Source organism: Orbicella faveolata, unplaced genomic scaffold, assembly GCF_042242905.1.
Source record: "Orbicella faveolata isolate gen_17 unplaced genomic scaffold, um_ofav_v1 contig_14, whole genome shotgun sequence".
In the NCBI taxonomy this organism is placed as follows: Eukaryota; Metazoa; Cnidaria; class Anthozoa; order Scleractinia; family Merulinidae; genus Orbicella; species Orbicella faveolata.
The window spans coordinates 10,567,002-10,588,811 of record NW_028301541.1 but is presented as its reverse complement, the minus strand read 5'-3'; the positions used below and the strand labels follow the sequence as shown (position 1 = coordinate 10,588,811).

Sequence of the window (21,810 nt, the reverse complement as noted above, 5' to 3'; positions counted from 1 at the left end):
GGAGCCCTCACATCCGTTTAGAACATGAATAAAAGATGAACCTACCTTTATCGCGCGTGTTTTGTGTTTTGTGGCGGCCATTTTGAATTTTTAATACGCGCGCGGTGTGCTAGTGCGAGGTCTGGAGCCGAAATTACGGAAGTCTGGGACGGGCGGGAAAATTCGCAAATTCTCGGGGGTAGCCGATCGCTCACCGAGGATAATAAAGTGACTGTCATTTTCTTAGAGCTCCGAGCAGGCTCCGAGCGATTTTCCGTAATTTCGGCTCCAGACCTCGCACTAGCACACCGCGCGCGTATTAAAAATTCAAAATGGCCGCCACAAAACACAAAACACGCGCGATAAAGGTAGGTTCATCTTTTATTCATGTTCTAAACGGTGTGAGGGCTCCCTGTGATACAATTGGTCAAAAGGTGTTAGACATGTCTGCCACGCAGGACGAAAGTGCAACGCGTGTAAGCGCCCTGGTACTACTGACCGACATTGGCTGCCTCTCCTGAGTTGGTGACGACACCACGACACTACGATGGCAACGAGTTAGGGAGATCTTCCTCAATCCATTGACAGTCCTTTGAATATTGTTGAGTGCAAGGAATTCATTTCATGGAATTCACTTCACGGAACCCGGTAAGTTGTTGTTTTCGAGGTGAATTTAGAACTGTATCTGAGATACACACCGGATCGTATCGGTAAAATGTCGATCTGTTTGAAAACGAGAAAAGACCTATTTACTCCTTGGTACTCGCATTTTCGACTGATCGAAAAGGAAATTTTGAGGTTAAATTGGCGAAACTTTACTCTTACTATTAAGATCTAGATGGAAACACGGCAAATATCTGCTCAGACATTCGGAGAATTCGACTCCGCTCCCTAAACTTTCTTGGCACTTTTAAGTGTAAACAAGCCGCCATATTGGCTTCCAAGTGGCAAATGATGTTTCGGAAATTGCGCGGAGAATCTTCGGCTGTCCGAGATGTATGGGAATTTTCAAATGTGGGTGACATGAGCGGTGGCATGTGAGTTTGTCTCGATAGCCCATGAACTTGTCCTTAATGCACCTGAGGTTGTCGAAAGTAGCTCGTGAATAGGGTGCTTGTGGATCTTCTTCTTTTGGGATCTCCTGTTGTGAGCGACCACTTCTGTTTAGTGTTGATAGCAGACAAGCGCAGTGATGAAAGTTATTTCACTCAAATAAAATCATAAGTTTATTGTGGAAGAGATGCATAAAAGGAAACGAAAGAGGTTATCCCGATCAAGGACGTTCCCTAAATAAAATATAATACGCCTTATCACGGTTTCAGACGCCATTTTGACGGGTAGGCAAAGGCTCTCGAAATAGCAGTGTTTATGCAAGGACACCGATGTCAAATAACTTGTAAAAACCTTGAATGTCGAAAAATTTATATCTGGAAAGTGAAGTTACTAGCCAAAGGATTTTAATGTGAAACTGAGGTTCCTACCTGCTCTAAAATTCTCCCAGTGGCATTTTTAATTTCTCGTACATTTGTCTGTAATTTTTCCCGCAGATGCATGGGAATAAATTTTTTGACATGCAAGGTTTTTACAAGTTATTTGACATCAGGGTCCCTGCTTAAACACTGTTATTTCTGAAGACTTTGTCTATCCGTCAAGATGGTGTCTGAAACTGTGATAAGGCCTTTTATAATTAAATATGGTAATTAATCCAAATTGGCATGTAGGAGACTTTTCTACTAGCAGCCTCTGCTGCTGAAGTCTGAAACTTTGCAGCTTATTGACTTGCAGATTTGTTAAGTGCTGCTGCAATGTGCCTATTTTAACTCGTCTTAAGGTTACTTCAAACCTTTGCGGGTGTCCTCCAGAAAAAAAATTCGTACGTGCTGTTTTCAAGGAAACCTCCACAAACTATATATCAACAGAAAGGTTATAAAATGTAGAATTCGATAAAATGTTTTGTTTTGGATTTTGTTTCCCAAAGTCGGCAGAGGCCGTCAACTCCAAAATGACCGACTGACGTGCCAGCGAATTAATCGGGTATCAAATGTGATCGTTCATGCAAAATAACTGTGCAGTGTTAATCACAAAGCCTCAATCTCCAAAACTGTGTCAGCATTTTCTTTTATTTCTATTGGTTATCTTTTTATAGATCTGTCAAGTTCGACTATCGAAAAATTCGCGTAACCTGTTGCGTTAAAGGCCGCCACAAGGAAGGTATTTAAAATAAAGGAATTCGCCGACACGCTTTTGTTCCATATCTATCAGTGAATGTTCTGACCAAATTTCATGGGAAACCGTCAAATCTGCATACCTTATTAATTCATTTAAAGAGAAGGGATTCTCTCGAAAAGCGAGCGCAAGTTTTTACCCTCTAAACATTCATAAACATATCACGTCTTTACAGAGGAATGTGTTAACTAGAAAAGCCGCGAGCCAATGAAATAACAGAACCCCTAGCATTCACAGTATGCAAACTTGAGCTTCGCGGACTTTAATTTTCTTGACCAAAAAAAAATCGATCAATGTAGCCCCGCGAAGGTTTGAAGTAACCTTAAAAGGAAGGACTGTGAACCGTTTCTTTGGGAAGACTACCACTTATTCAATTACCATATTAGTCAGTCCACACCAGTAAATGGCTTGTTGCATCCATTGTGTCTTACTAAGAAGGTAAACTTTCAAGTTGAACAAAGACTGATTTGATTACAATATTTCGCTCCACTGGTTCGTGCCGATTTCATTCTGTTGTTTCTTGACTTTGATGCCTCTGCATTGAAAAAGACTAGCCATAAGTTCAAAGAACTCACCTCTTGCAGCATCCATTTGGAGTGATTGGTTATCTTGAAACAAAAATAAAATGCTGTAAACAGCATAAATATTTTGTAACTCTTACAGAGAAGTCTAATTAGCAAATCACTGTTGGAATAACCAGTTGGTTGAACTGTGGAACTGAAGCCAAGCAGTTGCCTGCTTTGGTTTCATTGTTGTCTCTGGAAAATATTTGGTGTTTAAATAGCAAGCGTTTCCTTTCATTGTCAGCCAAGTGAATTCTTTTCATTTTGCTCCAGTGTTATGGAAGAATGACTTGCTTCATGCTTCTGCAGGCATTGAAAATAACAGGAGTTTCATCGAGACATTACCCTATAAATTTCTCAAGAGTACAAAAGCTAAAACAATATTCCTGTAATTCACTTCGGGTAACATTTGCAGATGGTTCGTTCAACTTCAGACGTATGTGTGTGACATTCCCTTGAATGTGAAGATTTCGCTAGTACTTTGGAAAGTATTTAGCATTTAAAAAAACAAGAAATTCGTGACAAACTAGAAGCGGCCTTTTTAGCCATGCCAGCCGGATTAATGAACATCAAGTCATTTGATGTCATAATTTCTTTATTTACTATCTCTTTGTTTCTTTCTCTGACCGCGCTTTTCCTTTGAACTCCATTTTTTTCCTTTTCCTTTTCTCCTTTTCTGCTTATTTTTTAGTCAACACTCTAGTTGTAAAGAGATTTTCTAATTTGACAGCGAAACATATTGGTAGAGTTTCTAAGAAATTCACTACTTGAACACGAAGCCAACTGACAGCTGGTCAAGCTTTTCAATACACCAAATGACTGGTGCTCTCATTTGTTGGACAAATTCAAAGAAAGGGAAGAATTTGTGTAACCTAGACTATGATATTTTCATGAAGATATGCAACAGGTGCAAGCAATTCGGAAAACCTTTCTGAAATCCTTGACCACCGCTGGTCGGCCGTGAACTGAATTCGTGTCACGACACATTATATCGATTTTCCTGAATTTGTCCAAAAAAATATCGGACTCTCACTTATTTAGTGTTCTGAAAACCAGTCATTTGGTCACCGCAAAAAGATTCAAACACATTCGTTTGCTATAAGATGTACATTGGAGTAATTCAATTCTGGAGAAACATTTCTTTGAAAAGGCTTTTATGATTCTTGACTCTGATGCTGAGATATTTCTGTCAAAAAGGCTCTTATAGAGACATTGTGTGACTCATTCGATTAAAAGATACGAAATTCTCCAGCCGAAACAAGTGATGTGTTAATGGCACAATCGAACAAGAAGTGGTACAGGAGCATTGTGATCAGAAGGTCACGAGTTCAAGCCCAACCGCTGATGTCATAATTTCTTTTATTTACTATCTCTACTTTCTTTCTCTGGCTGCGTGGAGCATAGGGTGAGAAATTATCAAGATGACGAGAAAGAAAAGGGTATTACTGGAAGCAGCTTATCACCATAGTGATGGTCGCTTAAAAATCAATTTTGTTATCAGCCAAATAGGTTTTTTAGAGCGAAGGGTCGTTTAGATAAAATTAACTGTGCGAAAAATGGTTTAAAGAAGATATAAAAAAGGATTAGCTCAAAGTGAGAGCAGAACCCTCGTGAACAGTTTGCGTTCACGACCACGAGCTAATTTGCGTGCCACAAAGGAATCTTTGTGACAAAACGTGAAATTTTTACTATAAATTCTTTGAATCATTTTTTGTACCGTTTCATTGCATTTTTGCTTCCCCTTGGAGGATGTTAGTGCATTACAGGATTACCCACAGTCTGTATTAAATTTGCTATACTCGGTATGGTACACATAAAATTTTATATCCTGGGATGAAGAGATACACTGAGAGCAAAGTATGTCTCCCATAAACACAACACAGTGACCCTGCCAGATCTCAAACCTGGACTGCTCGATCTGGAGTCCAGCTTTAATTGTAGGTGTGGTTCTCTTGTAGGATTTGAGTCCTTCTACCGAAATTGCTACTTTACAAGATGCACCAGCAAAAGATAATCAAGGGAAAACTGATACAGCATTGAGTGTTACTCTGTTGGCCAGTGAGTGGGATTCATCTAAGGGAGACTTGTCAACCCTAATTAGACAGCTTGCCACAGAATTGGCCCAACATGAGCAAGTAAAAGTCACCCTCTTAGTCCCACGATATTCCTGTTCTGAAGAAGGGAAGAGGAATGCTGAAAGCCACAAAGTGTCCATTAGAGAAGTAGAGAGACGCCCAGGCTACGATGACCCCTTTGAGTGGCTGAGTTCCCCACCAGAAGACCTTACCATTGACATCATAGTGGGCCATGGAGGGAAGCTTGGTAAACAAGCCCAATTCATCAGAAAATTACACAATTGTAAGTGGGTCCAAGTACTGCATACTGCTCCTGAAGAACTGGGAATGCACAAAAACTATCCAAAGGCCATTTCCAAAGGTGAAGAAAAGAGCAGAATTGAAATAGAATTGTGTGAATTGACAGATGTTGTGGTAGCAGTTGGACCCAAGTTGACGGAGGCATACTCCTCTTACTTGCGCTTTTGCAAGAAACACCAAGACATCATTCAGCTGACACCTGGCATGTTCAGTGAGTTTTCGGACATCACACGAGCAGCAATTGAGTGTGACAAGTTTACAGTGTTGACCTTTGGCCGTGGTGATCCTGAAGACTTCAGTGTTAATGGATACGACATTGCAGCTAAAGCAATAGTTGAACTGAAAGACAGCTCATATCATCTGGTGTTTGTCGGTGCACCAGATGGGAAACAGCAGGAAGTTGCTGAAAACTTGCTGCAAAGTGGAATCTCTAGAAATCAGTTGTTTGTTCAAAGTTTTATACAAAGCAAGGAAAGATTAAAAGAGTTGTTTTGTGAAGTTGACCTTGTCATCATGACGTCCAGGACAGAGGGATTTGGGTTAACTGCACTGGAAGCCTTGTCTGCTGGTCTTCCCATTCTTGTGAGTGCAAACTCAGGATTTGGAGATACACTGCGCACTTTACCACTAGGCAAGCCATTTGTGGTGGATTCTGCTGACCCTAAAGAGTGGGCCAAGGCAATTAGACTTGTATGTCTGAAAGACAAAGCAGAGCGACTACAAGAGATTCAAAGACTGCGGACATCCTATGAAGAGAAGTTCAGCTGGGAAAAACAGTGTAAAGCCCTTGTTGATAAGATGTGGAGTTTGGTTCATGGTAAGGCTCTGACTTAATTGATTTTTTTATATTGGTATGACCAATAATTACAGTCAAAGTTCCATTAAGCAGCCTCCTGTTAAGCAGCCCTCTGTTAAACAACCCTCCATAAGCAGTCACCTTTATTAAGTGGATGCAGTCATCATTTGAGTTTGCTAATTGGCTGTTAACTTTATTGTAATTCACTTCTGTTAAACAGTCACCTTGTTACATTAGGTGGTCAACCAGAGCACGGTTTTATGGTCATGAAGAACTCTCACTGGCGCTGAACAAAGTCAGTGACTTGCTTCACAAAATTAAGTTAAGCAACCGCACAGATGATCATAACTGATTTTTTCTTTTCATGTTGAATGAGATGTCAAAACTGTCAATGATCTGCTTTAAGGCAAAGGTGCGGGACTCTTGACTTACAAACATTACTTTAAAATCTGTTGGCTAGTGCATGGACTCCTTAGAACATCCAAGCACTTACATAATTATATTTTGCGTCACAGTTGTTACGAACAAGAAATGTACATTGTTTGCTTACTTTTGCTTTCTTGTTCAAGTTTTGCCCATAACATGCTAAATATTGGTCACCTCTTTTAAAGGGCCAACCTCTATTAAGCGGTCAGCAGGCTATTTCCTGAGGCTGACCACTTAATAGAGGTTTGACTATATGTTACCTAATTAAGACTTACCTGATTTGTTGTGTGGTGTTGTTTTCTCCTGTTTGTTCATATCTGTTTCACAGCATATCTACAGAATGATGCAGTAAACCATCTCTGATCCTCTTATTAAGTATTATAGAACAAATTTTACTTTAAGTGGATCCAGATATGGTCTAAAGTTGGGGGGTGAGGATGGAGGGGGTCCTAGCAGCGATATAAGGCTTTTTCTTTCTACAAAAAGTGGTCCTTCTGAAAAGCTGGGAAAGTGTTGGGAACTCTAAGTGTGTTTTTTTACTTTCCCTCAATAAGTTTTTTCAGCTCTTTATCAAGTGTTTTGATGAAAGAAATTGTTCTCAGAAGTTGGGGTGGGGCTGTTGCAGGTCAAAGTGAAGTTGCAAATAGGACTTGAAGCAACAGATGGCACTTTCCCTTCCCTCCAAAGGTTCCAGTGATTAACCTCTGTGCAATAACTTTAATTTATATATGTTTCTTTTTAGATCTGATTAGGCAAATGTTCATGAATCTTCAGCAAATGCAACGGCATGTAAGCGAGGTCAACAGTAATACTGACCTATTAGCAGAGTTGGAGAAGATTGCATCAGACAAAGGCTTTGTGATTTCTGACAATGAAGGGTCAGGGAACTGCATGTTCCATGCGCTGTCTGAACAACTGAACCTTGTGAAAGGAATCAAGATCTCGCACGGAGAATTAAGACAATCCATAGTGCAGTTCCTCAGAGAGAACCCAAAACTGGTAAGTTTAGTGTTTTATTTTGTTGTTTCGGGTTGAAATATCTCTACAATGATTTGTGCCTCGGGAAAATATGTTCTGAGTAATCAGACTCCAGCATGTGTGTCATCATTTGAATTGGACTTGCAGTCCAGTAAGATGGCAGAAAACTGGGCATCGCCATATACAGAGATTAGTTGTCTTAAAATAATTTACTTTGAGAAAAGATCTCAATATTTGGTTCTTCATTATACAAGTAACTTTAGGGAGTGACATTTGTGCCATCACACGTGTATGTGTGTACTGACCTCGTTAAAAGTTAGCCTTTTTATTCACCTTTCTTACAGCCTGATGGAATAGATCTGTTTAACTTCATCGATGGATATCAGTCATGGGCTGATTATCTTACAAACATGGAGCAAGATGGCACATGGGGTGATCATGTGATTCTGTATGCTACTGCAAACCGGTATAAAACATACATTGATGTGATTAGCAGTCAGTCAAATCACCGTGACCTTACTATAAGGCCTGATGGTCATGTGATCAGCACCAACCCACTTGTGCTGGGCCATGTTCATGAAGTCCACTACGTCAGCCTGCAACCCAAACAAGGTAAGCTTCATGCAACAGTTCTTATCTGGATCATTACTTAAAGATGTATCATCTGCGAATAATCTAGTAGAAAAAAACGTCGAAGTCTTTGGAAGGTCATTAATAAAAATAATAAACAGCAAAGGTCCTAGAATGGATCGTTGATGCACACCAGTAGAGATAAAACAGGAATCAGAGGCAACACCATTTACATACACCTGCTGTTTCCTGTTACTTAAGTCAGATTGAAACCAGTTGTATTTGCTCTGTTGTAGACCATAAAACTGAAGTTTATTTAATAATAATTGATGGTTTGCTGTATCAAAAGCTTTACTTAAGTCCAGGAATAAGGAAACCACATAATGACCTTGATCAGAGAGGAGGTTATTTCTTCAATAAGATCAATTAGACAGTCAGAGGTTGTGAGACCTGGTCTTAATCCATAGTGTTTTGGGGAAATAATTTTTTTGAGTTGTAAACTAGAACATTAGGTAAGGTAAAGTCTGTGTACGAGCCAAGTGGCTCATCAGGCCGGAGCCTATCCCGGTTTCTGTAGCATGAAGCGACTAGGAGTATTTCTACTCCCCCCAGGATGGGATGCTAGTCCATCGCAGGGTTACCCCCAGCATTAAGTTCGCCGGTACCCATTTATACACCTGGGTGGAGAGAGGCACTGTGAGAGTAAAGTGTCTTGCCCAAGAACACAACACAATGTCCCCGGCCAGGGCTCGAACCCGGACCGCTCGATCCGGAGACGAGCGCACTAACCATGAGGCCACCGCGTCTCCCACTTATGGAAGATAGAACTGAGATAGGTCGATAATAATTACATACGAAATGAGAACCTTGTTTAAAAATTGGAACAACTTTTGCAGGTTTCATTCTATCAGGAAAGATGCCTTGGTTGATAGAAAGATTAAAAGTACACTCAAACCTCCCGTAAGCGCCCACCCAAAATTTCAAGCCTAGGTGGTTGCTTACAGGAGGGGGTCACTTACGAGTGTTTAGATCATATTGGGCCAAGATTCTGCCTCATTAACATATGGTAACTGCAGAGACTTGCCACATGATTAAATGTTTCATTCATGCGAGAAGTCAATTTCGAAAAAAAATCCGGTACTTCCAATGGAGAAATTTCCGTCTCTTGTACTACCCTGGAATGCGATAATGTTACAACACCTTATTATCTCATTTTCCCTCTATTATCTGTCAAGTGGTCGCTTACGGGAGGTTAAAAACAAAAGATATTTTCAAACTGTTAGCTCTAAAAGTGGTGGCAGCTTACAAGAGTTTCCAAATATAGTGATTTGACTGGGAAACTTTTGGTATTTTGGAAAACTGGTCGCTGAGGAGTGGTGGTCGCCTACGAGAGGTGGTCACAAGCGGAGGTTCGACTGTATATGTTAAAGGACGGTATATTTGAAATGGTGCGGTTTTTAATAAAAGTGGATGAATCTTGTCACACCCGAATGACTTGTATATATCAAGACTTTCTTGCAATAAAAATATCTCTATTTCAGAGACTTGTGAAAAACGAAATTATTTTTGTTTCTGAGAAAGATAAAAGGTTGCGCTCTTATGAGATTTAGGCATTTGTGAAGATAGTATGGAAGGGACATAACAGAAAAAATTGTTAAGGCAGTTGGATAGTTAAAGATAGTTAAAGGTTCGTATTGTTTATTATCCTCTTGTTCGTATTGTTTATTATCCTCTAGTAGTTTTGCTTTATTATCCCACTGCGCTGAATACCGTCCAAATACCAGTACAAATATACAGCGATATTGTACAGTTATTTGTACAGTAGAAAACCTGTTTGCCTTACAGGTCGACGCGCGCACGCAAAACTGTCACACTCTCCCTCTTGCATTGATAAATTTATTGACTACAGTGGTTGGATAATAAATCTGTTACTAGATGTTTTGATGTGTAGTATCGCTTTACATTTTTACTCGTTGTTTGTATTTTGACTCGCCCTACGAGCTCGTCAAAATACGGTACAACTCGTAAAAATATGTAGCGATACTACACACCAAAACATCTAATAAGCTATATATATGGGAACTTGGCCACTTCTTATCTATCAATAAATTAATATTGTCCCACATCTCTTTTGTATTGTCTGATTTGGTTAATATGTCATCATAAAAGCAGTCTCGGTATATTCTATTAATGGTAGCAATTTTGTTGCGATATAATTTATACTCGTTTAGGAAGACATAATTTTGAGTAATAAGTCATTTCTTATATAATTTATCTCTAACTTTCATGGACTTCTTTAAACCCGAAGTAATCCACGGCTTATTTGCTTTATGTTTAAGTGGTGCATGTATATTACTCACTTTGTTGAAAATATGGAGGAACCTGGTATAGCTTTTGTTTACTTCATTACATTTGTAAATAGAATCCCAGTCAACTGTTTGCTAGTTTCCATGAAAAAAAAAAAAAAAAAAAAAACATTTGCTAACCCTATAAACGTGTTTATTTCCTCTTTGGTTATGAGTAAATGGCATTTAATAGAAAATCAGCCTCTGTCAAGAGAGATCTATAAAGACCCTTCCGTGTTTTCATACAGAAAACGGAGATCTTTGAAAAGGTCCTTGTTAGAGCAAAGCTTTGAAGGTCAAAGTTTTCCTTTCTTGACTAATAGGAGTCGTGTTTGGCTTGTCAACCATTTGTATTATCATCGGTGTAAAACTTTTTTTTAATACTACCAATCCAGTTCCTGCATAGTGAGACGAGGGAAGGAATATAATTGTAGTAGTATTACATTCCTTTTCCCTACAACTTCTACAATAGGCCGCCCAAAAAATATATACATGAAGGACACTAATGATTCAGTATATATAGGTTTTTTTTATTCTCAGCTGCTTTCTTATTCTTTAAACGAAAAACGAAAAAGATCGTAGATTGTACATCGAAGAGAGGAGCTGGTAGAATGAAGAGAGTACAGCGTAGATGCGGTTAGAGGGTAGATGGTGGATCGTAGGGCGTAGATTGTAGAGCTTAGAGCGAAGAGAGCAGCTGGTAGAAAGCAGAGAGTAGAGCGTAGATGGGCTTAGAGGGTACATATAGATGGTAGATCGTAGAGCGTAGAGTAGAGATCCTGTTAACAAGATTTTGCATAGATTTTTGACCTTATTCTCCACACACAATAAACGTAGAACGTAGAACTTAGAGAGTAAAATGTAGATGGTAGAAAATATAGCGTAGAGCGTAGAGGGGTAAATTCAATACAGAATTGTTCTTTGAAAAGATTATTAAAATACTGTAAACCGTAATAACACTAAACATTCCCCATACACTTTAATATTTGCTGCAATAACTGTAAGCCTCTCAGGGTTGTCAAAATAAGCCGGCAACCGGCGCATTTCACAGGCTATTCCGAATACTGCGCCGGCTCCGAATATGAGTAGGTCAGTTCTGAGCATGATATTGGAGAAATAAAATAGAGATAAAGTTGTTCAGGTAATAATTTGTTTGAACCCAAATTGGATCGGAGGGAATAAAAAAAAGTGCGTGACACAATTTGAAACTGATTTGATAAGATGTGCGCGTCAGTGCGCACGTGAAGGAAAGGAAGTCATGGTGACCGGAAGCGGCAGAGCAAAATGGAATGCAGAAAATAGAACTTTACTTGATTTTAATTTTGTTAAAAAGAAGATCACGGAAGAATCAGAAGATATTTACCAAATATCCAGTGAAACATGACTTTACTTATCACTATCTCACAAAGGTACACTCCAGAACTATAGGATCAAATTAAGAGTGGGAAAACCATTTTCAAATTTACACAATGCTTGCTGAAAATAGCCTCTCAGCGAATCATTTTTCAGAATTTTTTCCCTCCAGAGAGGGCGACCACCTTCCCATACTCTCCCCGAGAGATGCGCAGTGCATATCGTGACCAGCCACTCCGAGGCAAGTTTTTCTGGCACGCCTTAGCCGCCTACTTTTCGGATGGAACCTGCTACTCTAAAACCTACTGACAACCCTGGCCTCTACGTCTGTACATAGAACTGTGGAGTGTAGAGCGTAGATGGTAAAGGGTAAACACAATACAGAATTTTCAATTGAAGACGATTAAAACAATGTAAACCGTAATAACACTTTATTATACATGAAATATATGCAAGGAATATGCTACAAATTGAAATCGAATGTGTTTCGAAATAGGCAGGTAACCATAGTAACAATACACAACTACGGTAAAAGCTATGAAGTTGGAGGTAATGTATCTTTTCAACGCGTAGGAGGAGACTGGTGATGAAAGCGTAGAGTCGTAGAGCTCTACGAAAATTTCTACGCCAAATCGAGCTTCATAAAACTGGCGAAAAAACATTGCAATTTTGTAATGCAGAAACTTCTGGGCAGAGACTGATCAACAAAAATGTAGTAGGCAAATTTTAAAAAATAGAGACGAACTGACTGAAATTGAGCGATAAGCAAATATACGGTTCCAAAATTACTCTTTGCCGTAAAGGCGGTTACATGAGATAAAGGAAAGTTGCAGTGTTGGGGAATTCCTTTGAATACGTATTGATTACATAGTGTAGTAGTACTGGCCAAGCGCCGGGAATTGGAGTGTATTGTTTGAAGTGTTCAATGACCTCTTACGAATGCTGATAGGAGCAAAGGTTTGATTGAATTAGCACTCTTGTTTCTTCAGCACATCCCCGACTTGTTCATACGCCATGTCTCGCAGAATGCTAAAAACAGGGCTAACCACACCAACATAACTCTCACAGCCAGCAGGATGCCGCTACCACCATTTCGCTCTCTGTCCCATACATTGACGACTTGAAACACATTAGCAACACCAGAGACAAATTGCTGTTACCGAACAGATGTAATGTTTGTGACAGAATCACTTCCACAGAGACTAGAGATGAAAATGAAATACATTCGGAGTCCCACTGAAGCTTTTGTTTTTATCACAAGAGCTTCGTAAGCAGGAATGAATATATTTTCTTCGTGGCCAATGTGTCACATGACCCTTCGGATTACGTGATTCATTTCTGCTGACAAAGCTTTTAAGATAAGTTAAAAGCGAAAGCTTCAGAACGCGTTCAATTTTAATGTCCAGTCTCTGGTGAGATGGTTTTGACACAAACGAATATTCCTGAGACAAGATGCTAGTGCTGTTTTTAAATTCAAAGTTGCCTTTGTTGTAACGCTTCTTGTGTTGGTAAAACGGACAGATCTCTTTCTTTCACTCACAAGAACGTGCTAACTTTGATCAGGAAAGAGCTATTTATGAAAAGACCTATGCGTAATTGTGAGCCTTTCAGGCACATTCAAAACTTGTTTTAGTAATTTACCAGATATTTAAATTAATAAGAACACTCCACCCCCAAACTCAGCGAACAGTTAGAGAATTAGTAACATCCTGATGTTAACTGGAATCGCCAATATGAAGCTGTGGAGATAGAAGTGCTAAGATAACATGACTGATTGTAAATAAATCATAAAATTGGTAACAAGATTAAATTCAGGGAACTAAGTCGATTTATTGTTTAAAAAGAAAGTGCAGCTTTTGGTGTAGTTACTCTGTAAATGTAAATATTTTTGTTTTTTATTTTTTTCTTTGTCAGGACTGTTCTGAAAACCACTTATTATTATTATTGTTATCGTCCTCACGTAATGCTTGCTTAGAGTCCTTAGGGCCGAGACCATACCATGGTCCTGGGGCACTAGGGGATAGCCAGTTTTTAGCTTGATAGCACCCTCCTCAAAATGCGTGCTGTACCTAGCAAGGTTATCTTTCGTAGTTTACTGATGCTTAATTGGCCGGGAATTCTTCCAAGATAAGTTTCTAGTCCCTTTTTGATAGCTCCAAGTGCTCCAATGATAACTGGTATCGTTTCCGTTCTCATGCCCCACATTCGGCTTGTTTCGATTTCCAAATCCTTATATTTGGATAGTTTTGGATAGAGGGATTTACGGTGGATGTAGCTAGAGGGCCTCTGTGAGGGTTGTCCTCGTTATGGATGTCCTCTAGTACTTCGTGAGCGGAGTTTGTTCCAATGGCTGACTTTTCGATCCCAGCCTGGTTCCCCGCTGGGGGACGCGGTCCTTGTTGATCCGCGGGACGACCGATGCGGCATGAATTATTCCTAGTGCGACTTTTCATGTTTGTAGTGCTCGTAACCCAGAGCAGGGTGGCTGCGGGATTGCTGGCACTTGCCAAAGGTGCCACCCCAGACTCTGGTGGGCGGGAGCGTCCAATTTCCCGAAGTAGGCTAAAGCGTAAGCTTGTCCTACTCTATGCCCTTTTATTATTATTATTATTATTATTATTATTATTATTATTATTATTATTATTGTTATTGTTATTGTTATTATTATTATTATTATTAACTTAATGGATAATAAATAAACAAAATTATTTATTATAATTAATTCATCTTACCATTTTGCCTTCACAGCTTTGCCACCAAGGACCGAGGTGGAAGATTCCAAGCTTGAAGGTACTCATCAAGGAGTTACGCAACGAGATCGTAAGTTATCTTATTCCATTTCCGCCCATTAGTAATGGTTTAGCTTTTCATTTAGCCACCCTTATCTTTGCCACAACTAGGTTTTGTAGTGACATCAACTTCATAGGCCGTGGTCTTGAATAAAGAATAGCCTTAGGCTACATTTGTGGGATACCACAGTACTATGTACATGTACATAAGGCTAAGAACTGGTATTGGTATGAATAAGTAAGACCAAAACCGTACATATGTACTAAGTAATTTATACTCCATGATTGCTGCAGCGAAGTGAAAGCAACAGTCAACTTCGCTAACTGTAATCAAAGCGAGGTCATTATATGAACCACTGATGAATGGAAAAATCAGTAAAATCACATCACTGCCAACAAGTCTAGACTTTCAAGGAAAACTCAATGAATCCCTTTTAATTCAACCAAATATTTGCTCGGTTGTAGTAAACATCATGATAAATGGTTTAACTTTTGGCTTTGGACTTCAATTTCGGCCAGTTCATTGATAATGACAGACGCCGAGACAATTGTTGTTACCAAATACTTAATAATTTTTCCACAAGGTCAGGTAAACGTTGAATATGCAAATTGCTGGTCGGCTCGAAGGATGTGAAATGAGCTCAAAAACTACTTTTTTGTTTGGCTTAGAATAAGGGGTGTTAGTTAATGTTATTAACACTGTAGCAAAAAGGTCAACAACGTTCCCCTCCAGGCTACCAAAGAAATCTCAAAACGTTGCTCTGAAATAGTGAATAGCCGTTAAATCGGCCGAATGTTGTGGTATGAAGCATCATCGAATGAAGTATGATCACTCCGGTTGCCTAGCACATGACAGATCTGCCACCGATGACATGTTTTCTACCGCTTTCTATGAGAGGTCGGTTCGATAAATCGAGACCTCTATTGAATTACTCGACAAGAATTGTATTCGACTTTCAATGAAAATAACCGTGTTTTTATGTGGTCAAAGCCTTTCATCAGAAGGAGCGAAAAGTATTGTGAAAACGTAGTTTATCTCTCTATGGCATTGTGACTGTACATGCGATCCAGCCAAATGTCGTCAATTGTCTGACCATTTTTCAAGCGATTAAACTTTGTTCTCAGTCAAACAGTTTCGGGTAATGGTTGGTCTGGATGTGTCCAGTAAAATGTCGTCAATTGTCTAACCACTTTCCAATCGATTAAACTTCAATCTCAATGGACCAGCTTTGGTAAATGGTTGGTATGTTGCATGTTAGCTAGCTAGCTAGCTAGCACAATCTATTCATGCCAAAATCTTGAAAGTCAATTAATCCAGAACTTTGTAACCTGTATAGTGACGAGACAAGAACGTTTGAACACATCAGGTTGGTGTTGAGGAGCTTAGTTGGGCTACTTTTAATGTACATAGAGAAGTGATGTGATAATGGTTTATAAATGTATACATAACCTGGTAGCAAGGTACTTAGCAGACAAATTAACTGTATGACCTGACATTTGTAATTACAGAACAAAATATTGCAAAGCAAGTCTACTCGCAAAAGATAGTTTTTTTCATCAGGCCATAAAGCGTTTTCATTCACGTGACTACCAGCCATATTGGTTTACTGAAACAAAAGAAAATATTTGCATAAAAATAGAGTTCAATTCTCAGAAGTTTAGTTTGTGACACCAACATGACCCCCGTTTCTTTGTTTTGGGACACCAACATGGCCGCCGTGACGTCATGTGAAAACACTGAAAACGTATAACAGTGTTAGTGTCAGTGAAAAAAACGAAGACTTTAAAGACGATGGAGGAGTTTAGAAGATCAGCTAGAAGTAACCTCTTTTATTGATGCTAAAGCAATAAGTCCTAAAGTTTGCAACGACCCATGACTTGAAATTCACAACATAGTAGTGACCACTCCTGAAAATCTACCGCTCTCTGATTTAGAAAAATGTGCCTTTAACAAAGGTTTAAATTTTGTTCGTGCCATCAAACAAACCGACGAATTTTCAGTCAAACAAGGTATTGAAAGATTTATTGGCTACGTCGAACTGCAAGATTTTCTCCATGACCGCGAAAACAACTATAATAAATTGGAAAAAGATATATTTGAACCATCCAACACTCGCCAACCCAAATGGACTCCCACGGAAGGTCAGTTCACATCTTAAAATTTCTTTTTTAATAAAAGTGTCGCCATTATGTTCGAGAACTCAAATTCAAAGAAAACACGACATTTTCCAACCTTTCTAAACTATCAAAGTGACTATGAGCCACTAAACTCAGAGAATTGAATTAAAAACCACTCGTAGGTTTATGGTTTTGATTTCTCCAGTAAGGAAACGTTAGTGAAAGCTCCAAAGGAGAAGCGTGACATTTGCGTTTCATTTACGCATGATTGAGTCTTTGTAGGGTGAAATTTAAGTGTTACAACCCTCTTCAAAACAAATAGCCTTCCTTCTGTCTGTTCCATTTATCTTAGACAAAATTATCAAAAGCAAGTTCCTCCACTTCTGTATATCTCTGGCAAGTTGGCCTTTCATTATGTAACAGCATTGTAATAACGAAGCCTTGTTCTATAAGCCCTATGCTTCCTCCTAGGGCCTCCTCGCCATTTTTCTTTGGTTTTTCTTTTTATATCTTTTACCTCTTTTATTTATTTATTTTGTTTTTGTACCCTTAAGTATGATGAAAATAAAATAAACGTAGACCTAATGAACCTAGTCCTGAAAAGAGATGTTGAGAAGTGATGCTAATTGAAGAGCTCGCTGCAGAAATGATGTAAAGCCCTGACCAAACAGTGCATGATGGTTGATGATAGTTGATGACAACTGAAACGCGTGCTATCGTTTGACCAGCAACTATCATGCACTGTCATCGACTATCATAGGGTATCATTCAGTTTGAGCCTGCTCAAATTTCTCAGGATAATTGATGATATTTTTTTCCATTTGACCGCGTGCATGATAGATAATAGTTTTATAATCAGAGGTTTCCCCCAAATTGACAGGCTGTGGTTGTTGTTGGAGAGAGAAGATTGATAGAGAAAGAAAAAGTCGTTCTCCATAGCATCGCAGCCTAAACTTCAAAACTTCGCAATGTTTTTGATACAGCTTTTATTGGCTTAAATGTATATATAGCTGCTTTTTTAATGTTGGTCGTAATCAGACTGGCAAACGAGGAAAGACTAGAACAAACCAGAAATGAAAGGAATGCATAAGCAAAAAAAGCAAGCAAACTTTTCTCGTCTCTCCTTTGTATCTATTTTCTCGTCCGTCCACTCTTCCACCTACGCTCTCCAGCTTCATCTTCAGTTAATTCCTCTCTTTCCCCGGGAAAGATTCGTACTATGTTTGAAAGTTTTTCACACACCATATTCGCTCAGCAGGAGCCAGGTTCTAGAGACTCACCTGAGCTTGCCTGCATGACTATCACGAACTTCTTCAAGCCGTTTGACCGCGTGCACGATAGTTGCTGATTGTTCATGATAGTTAGGGCTCTTCTACCATCATTGACTAAATTAGCTCTACTTTAGTCTGCAGACTGATTATCATGTGAAAATCGTAGGTCTGCTTATTTTGTGACCTGAGGGCTAGAATTCAATGAATAAGCATATGGTTTTTGCTAAAAACTCAAGAAACAGAAACAACGATCTAATGCATAGTTTTGTTGTGGTCTCAGGTTAAAGTCATACGCTAGTTTTCAAATTCAGGCCTACAAATCATAAATTAACGACAGGCCTACGTTTCAGACATGACAACCAGTTTGTAGGCCAAATAACAGCGAATTTTAGGGAAATTGAGATTTTCAGGTTAAATCTATACTTACGCCTCTTCTGCACCGAGCTCTTCAATTTCATGTTGAATTAAGAATTTCCTTTCTCTTTCAATGTCACTAACATGTACAATAAATACTGCCGTTCACTCCTTCAAATGTTTACTGCTACCATATTTATACATGTATAAATTAAGAAATACTACCTTTCATTAATTTTATTAACATATTTTATTTCATTTATTTGCATTAGAACATTGTCCACCATTGTTGGCTGATGAGGATCTCATAAAATTAACTAAGAAGTTTGAAGAGGAACACAAGGAATGCGTGCGTGTCTTGCCATACAGAAAAGAATGTGACCAGGTTGAGGTGTGTTTATACGTTCATAGTGGAAAGTCTGGCATATTAGAAGACTTGAAAGAAGCAGCCAAAGAAGTCTTCGCACACGAACAGGTCAATGTTCGTTGCTTAGATCTGTACAACAAGGGATCAAGAGTGCTTAAAGTAAAAAATCTTGAGTATCCTTCTGGGAAACCAGGAAGACTAGAGGGAGATGAGGTTGATAAAATCAGTGATATCATCAGTAAAAATCTACATGTCTTCTCTAACTATCGTAATGTCACTGCCGTGCAACCCTCTTTGAAAGTAACAGAATCAAAGCAGACAACAGAGCCATGTATCACTGTCTATGTACTTGGAAAAGGACACATTCCGATCGGCGAGTCTGAGATTCCTCAGAGTGTTGGTGGGTACTGTGTGGATGTGGTGGATGGATTTTGGTATCACACAGCTGGGAAACCATGGGATCCATGGCAACCAAATGACGCACAAAAGTCATTCACCCGTCTTCGTTTGGGTGCCAGCATTGGTGTCCAAGGGGAAAAAGCATCTGGGACTCTTGGAGCCATTGTGGAAGACGAAAATAACCGCGGCAAGTTTTATTTACTGACTTGTAATCATGTGGTGAATGGTGGAGAACAGCCGGAAATTATTCATCCTGCTTTGGACGACTATCTGAATGTCGCATTGTGGAACTTAAGATTCTACATGCAGCGGTTAAAAACGGTAGCCCCTGGACCTCGTGCAGGTGAAATTGATGGTCTTCTTGCTGTTCTTGGTGATCTTGATGATCTTGATGATTTTGAAACTCGGGTAAGAGGGAAATTCGACGTCGTCGAAGAAATAGAAGGACAACATATTAACCTTATTGAGGAAAATACAACAAACCCTGATGAAATCGTCGGATTCATGGATGACAAGTACAAACAGCCCTTCAGATATTATTTTCCGGATGACGGGGAAGTACGGAAAAAGCGCGTAAAGACCTTGTGTGAGACGAAACTACCCGAGTTAAAGGAGTACAAGGACAAGTTTGTGCATTGTCTGGAAAATCCACCAAGAAAGGTAGCAACTTTCACAAAAGGTATCAAGAACAATGTAAAGTTGCATGGCAAGGACTATTACGTGGATGCTGCTGTTGCTGAGTTGAGCCCAGATGAAGTGGATGCACTAAGAGACATAGGCACAATTGAATTAGTTGGCACGGAGTATGCCCCCAACGGAAATTGCACAACAATGGATGATTTAAAGAACGCTCGGGAGTTATGTAAGAGTGGTCGAACAACAGGATTCACTACCTCAAAAGACCTTCTCCGCAAGAAGGATGAAGCGCCAGTTTATTTGCGGGATAGCCGTTACTTTAGGGTACGGGACGGTGTCCTGCATGATTCTTTGAAGCTCGATCGGGTTAAAGGGTCCAGAGTGAATGAACCAGAAGAGCCATTTTCTCAGCCACGTGAAGAAAGTGAAAGAGATGAGCTTTATGCTCCTGATGGAGAGTGGCTTTATAACTGCTTGTGCATCCTAAGTGAGAGATACCCATTTGCAGATTACGGGGATTCAGGGGCAGTTATTTTCGAGAAGTGTGATGGGACTTCAGTTGAACCCAAGTGCTTGTCAGGGTTTGGAGTTCTCTTCGGAGTTTTCGAGACTGGATATAAATCTTTTGCTTTGGCATCACCGTTAGAAGTTGTTCTCGAAAAACTGTCACAGGAGTTCTCGGACGAATGCAGTTTAAAACTAGTTTCAGACTTACTCTGAGAAATGATATCATTGGCACCATAGAGTGGTTTTCATTTGAGTGTCGTAAAACCAAAGTAGTTACTCTGTTCAATTACAACAAGAGCAAGCAGTTTATTGAACCAATCAGCAATCGGAAAAATTATACGTAGCCACTGTTGAGCGTGGGAAAATGCGCGTGAGTAAGTCGCGATTGGTTTTTGCTTCTCTTTTGGTTGAGAAGGTGGTGCGGGTTTTGACCACCAATCATGGAGCAAAGTAAGGCAAAACCAAAGTAAAACAAGAATATTGTCGACATCCAGTTGAAAACTGCTCTAAAAGAGCTACTGAGCCATTAGCACGCTGTCAACAGGTTTGCTTTGCTTTTCCACAGGTTGTTCTAGTTTTCTACCAGCTATGTTGCTCGGGTTGCAAGTAAATAGTTCAACAACCTTGTATCAGTTGAAAGGTAGTTTTGTTTAGAATTACTGAACTAACGTACTGTAACTATTGTTCAGTATTTGTATACCTTCTTCAAAAACACATTGGTACCTAAGCAAGGGATCATGAGGGAAACGTCTCCCGCCATCTGCAAACTTACAGGGTTTATATCGAGAAGTTTACGTTACTCGGAGAGGACGCATGGGCCATGAGGAGTTAATTCCACAGATGCTTTTGAAACTGACCCATCACGTTTGTTTTCTTCAGGCTATTGGTTAAGCCGAATTCTCGGCAGGTATGAGCCAGGCAGTTGACGAGACTCTGTAGCCCTTCTTGTGTATGGGAGGCCAGGGCAGCGTCGTCGGCAAAGAGCATCTCTCGCAGTAGGAGTTGGCGCACTTTTGTATATATGTAAAGCGAAGAAGTGTCTCGTACAACCTTAACTGCCTCTACTGCATCAGCATTTTGGCGGGAAAACAATTTTTTAAGACTCATCGTCAGCTAGAACGAATGACCACCAACTTTTTGTTGCTGATCATTAGTCAACCTTGTTTCTCTTATCTTTGCTCCTCCTTTGTGCTGTGAAAATCTCGTGCTCTTTTAGTCTTGGTAGTTCTCACAGGTTTCTGTTTTGTTCCTGTTTATTGCGTTGTCGAAGGGAGAGCCAACGTTGCTAATTTACCTTCAAGAACAAGACACTCATGCTGATCGACGTTGCCCTACCATCAGAAAGTAACAGCTTTGTAAAATTATTAATTATTATTATTATTATTATCATTATCATTATTATTATTATTATTATTAAATTATTGTTGTTCAGTTATTATTGTTGTTATTTGTAACAAATGTCCACAAACTTCTAACGGTATGCATTTGAAGTGTCCTTTCACAGCAAACAACTGTCGTTGCAGTCTATTAAAACAGGCTGAAAAGGCATGACTACACTATGGGTAGTCTCTTCCTCAAGTCTATGGGAATGAGAAGCGAGACAAAAATCGCCCATAGATGAATGTTACAAACACATGTTTCTCAAAATTAATCCAACATGGATGCTACCATTCAAACACTTTTCTAAAAAACAAATGGTGTGCAACAATGTTAGAAAGTTTAGCGCTAGTTTCGTAGGCTGTTGATTTGATTTGCGTG

At 39.5% G+C, this 21,810-nt stretch overlaps 1 protein-coding gene across 1 annotated transcript; it reads left to right on the top strand.

Annotated features, from left to right (window-relative positions):
- Position 1: 1 nt before the first annotated feature.
- Positions 2 to 21,611, top strand: LOC149113932 (uncharacterized). Its single transcript, XM_089286568.1, has 6 exons — positions 2 to 627; positions 4,727 to 5,960; positions 7,108 to 7,364; positions 7,688 to 7,955; positions 14,360 to 14,431; positions 18,416 to 21,611. Exons 1-6 carry the CDS (start codon positions 604 to 606, stop codon positions 20,263 to 20,265), a joined length of 3,705 nt encoding a protein of 1,234 aa, XP_089142694.1. The 5' UTR covers positions 2 to 603; the 3' UTR covers positions 20,266 to 21,611.
- Positions 21,612 to 21,810: the final 199 nt, after the last annotated feature.

What these genes read in the sequence shown, in the direction of transcription:
- LOC149113932 (XM_089286568.1), top strand. Translation starts at nt 604, where the DNA reads ATGGAATTCACTTCACGGAACCCG. An exon ending in CAGCCTGCAACCCAAACAAG is followed by an intron (nt 7,956 to 14,359) that starts GTAAGCTTCATG and finishes TTGCCTTCACAG; the next exon opens with CTTTGCCACCAAGGACCGAG. An exon ending in AGGAGTTACGCAACGAGATC is followed by an intron (nt 14,432 to 18,415) that starts GTAAGTTATCTT and finishes TATTTGCATTAG; the next exon opens with AACATTGTCCACCATTGTTG.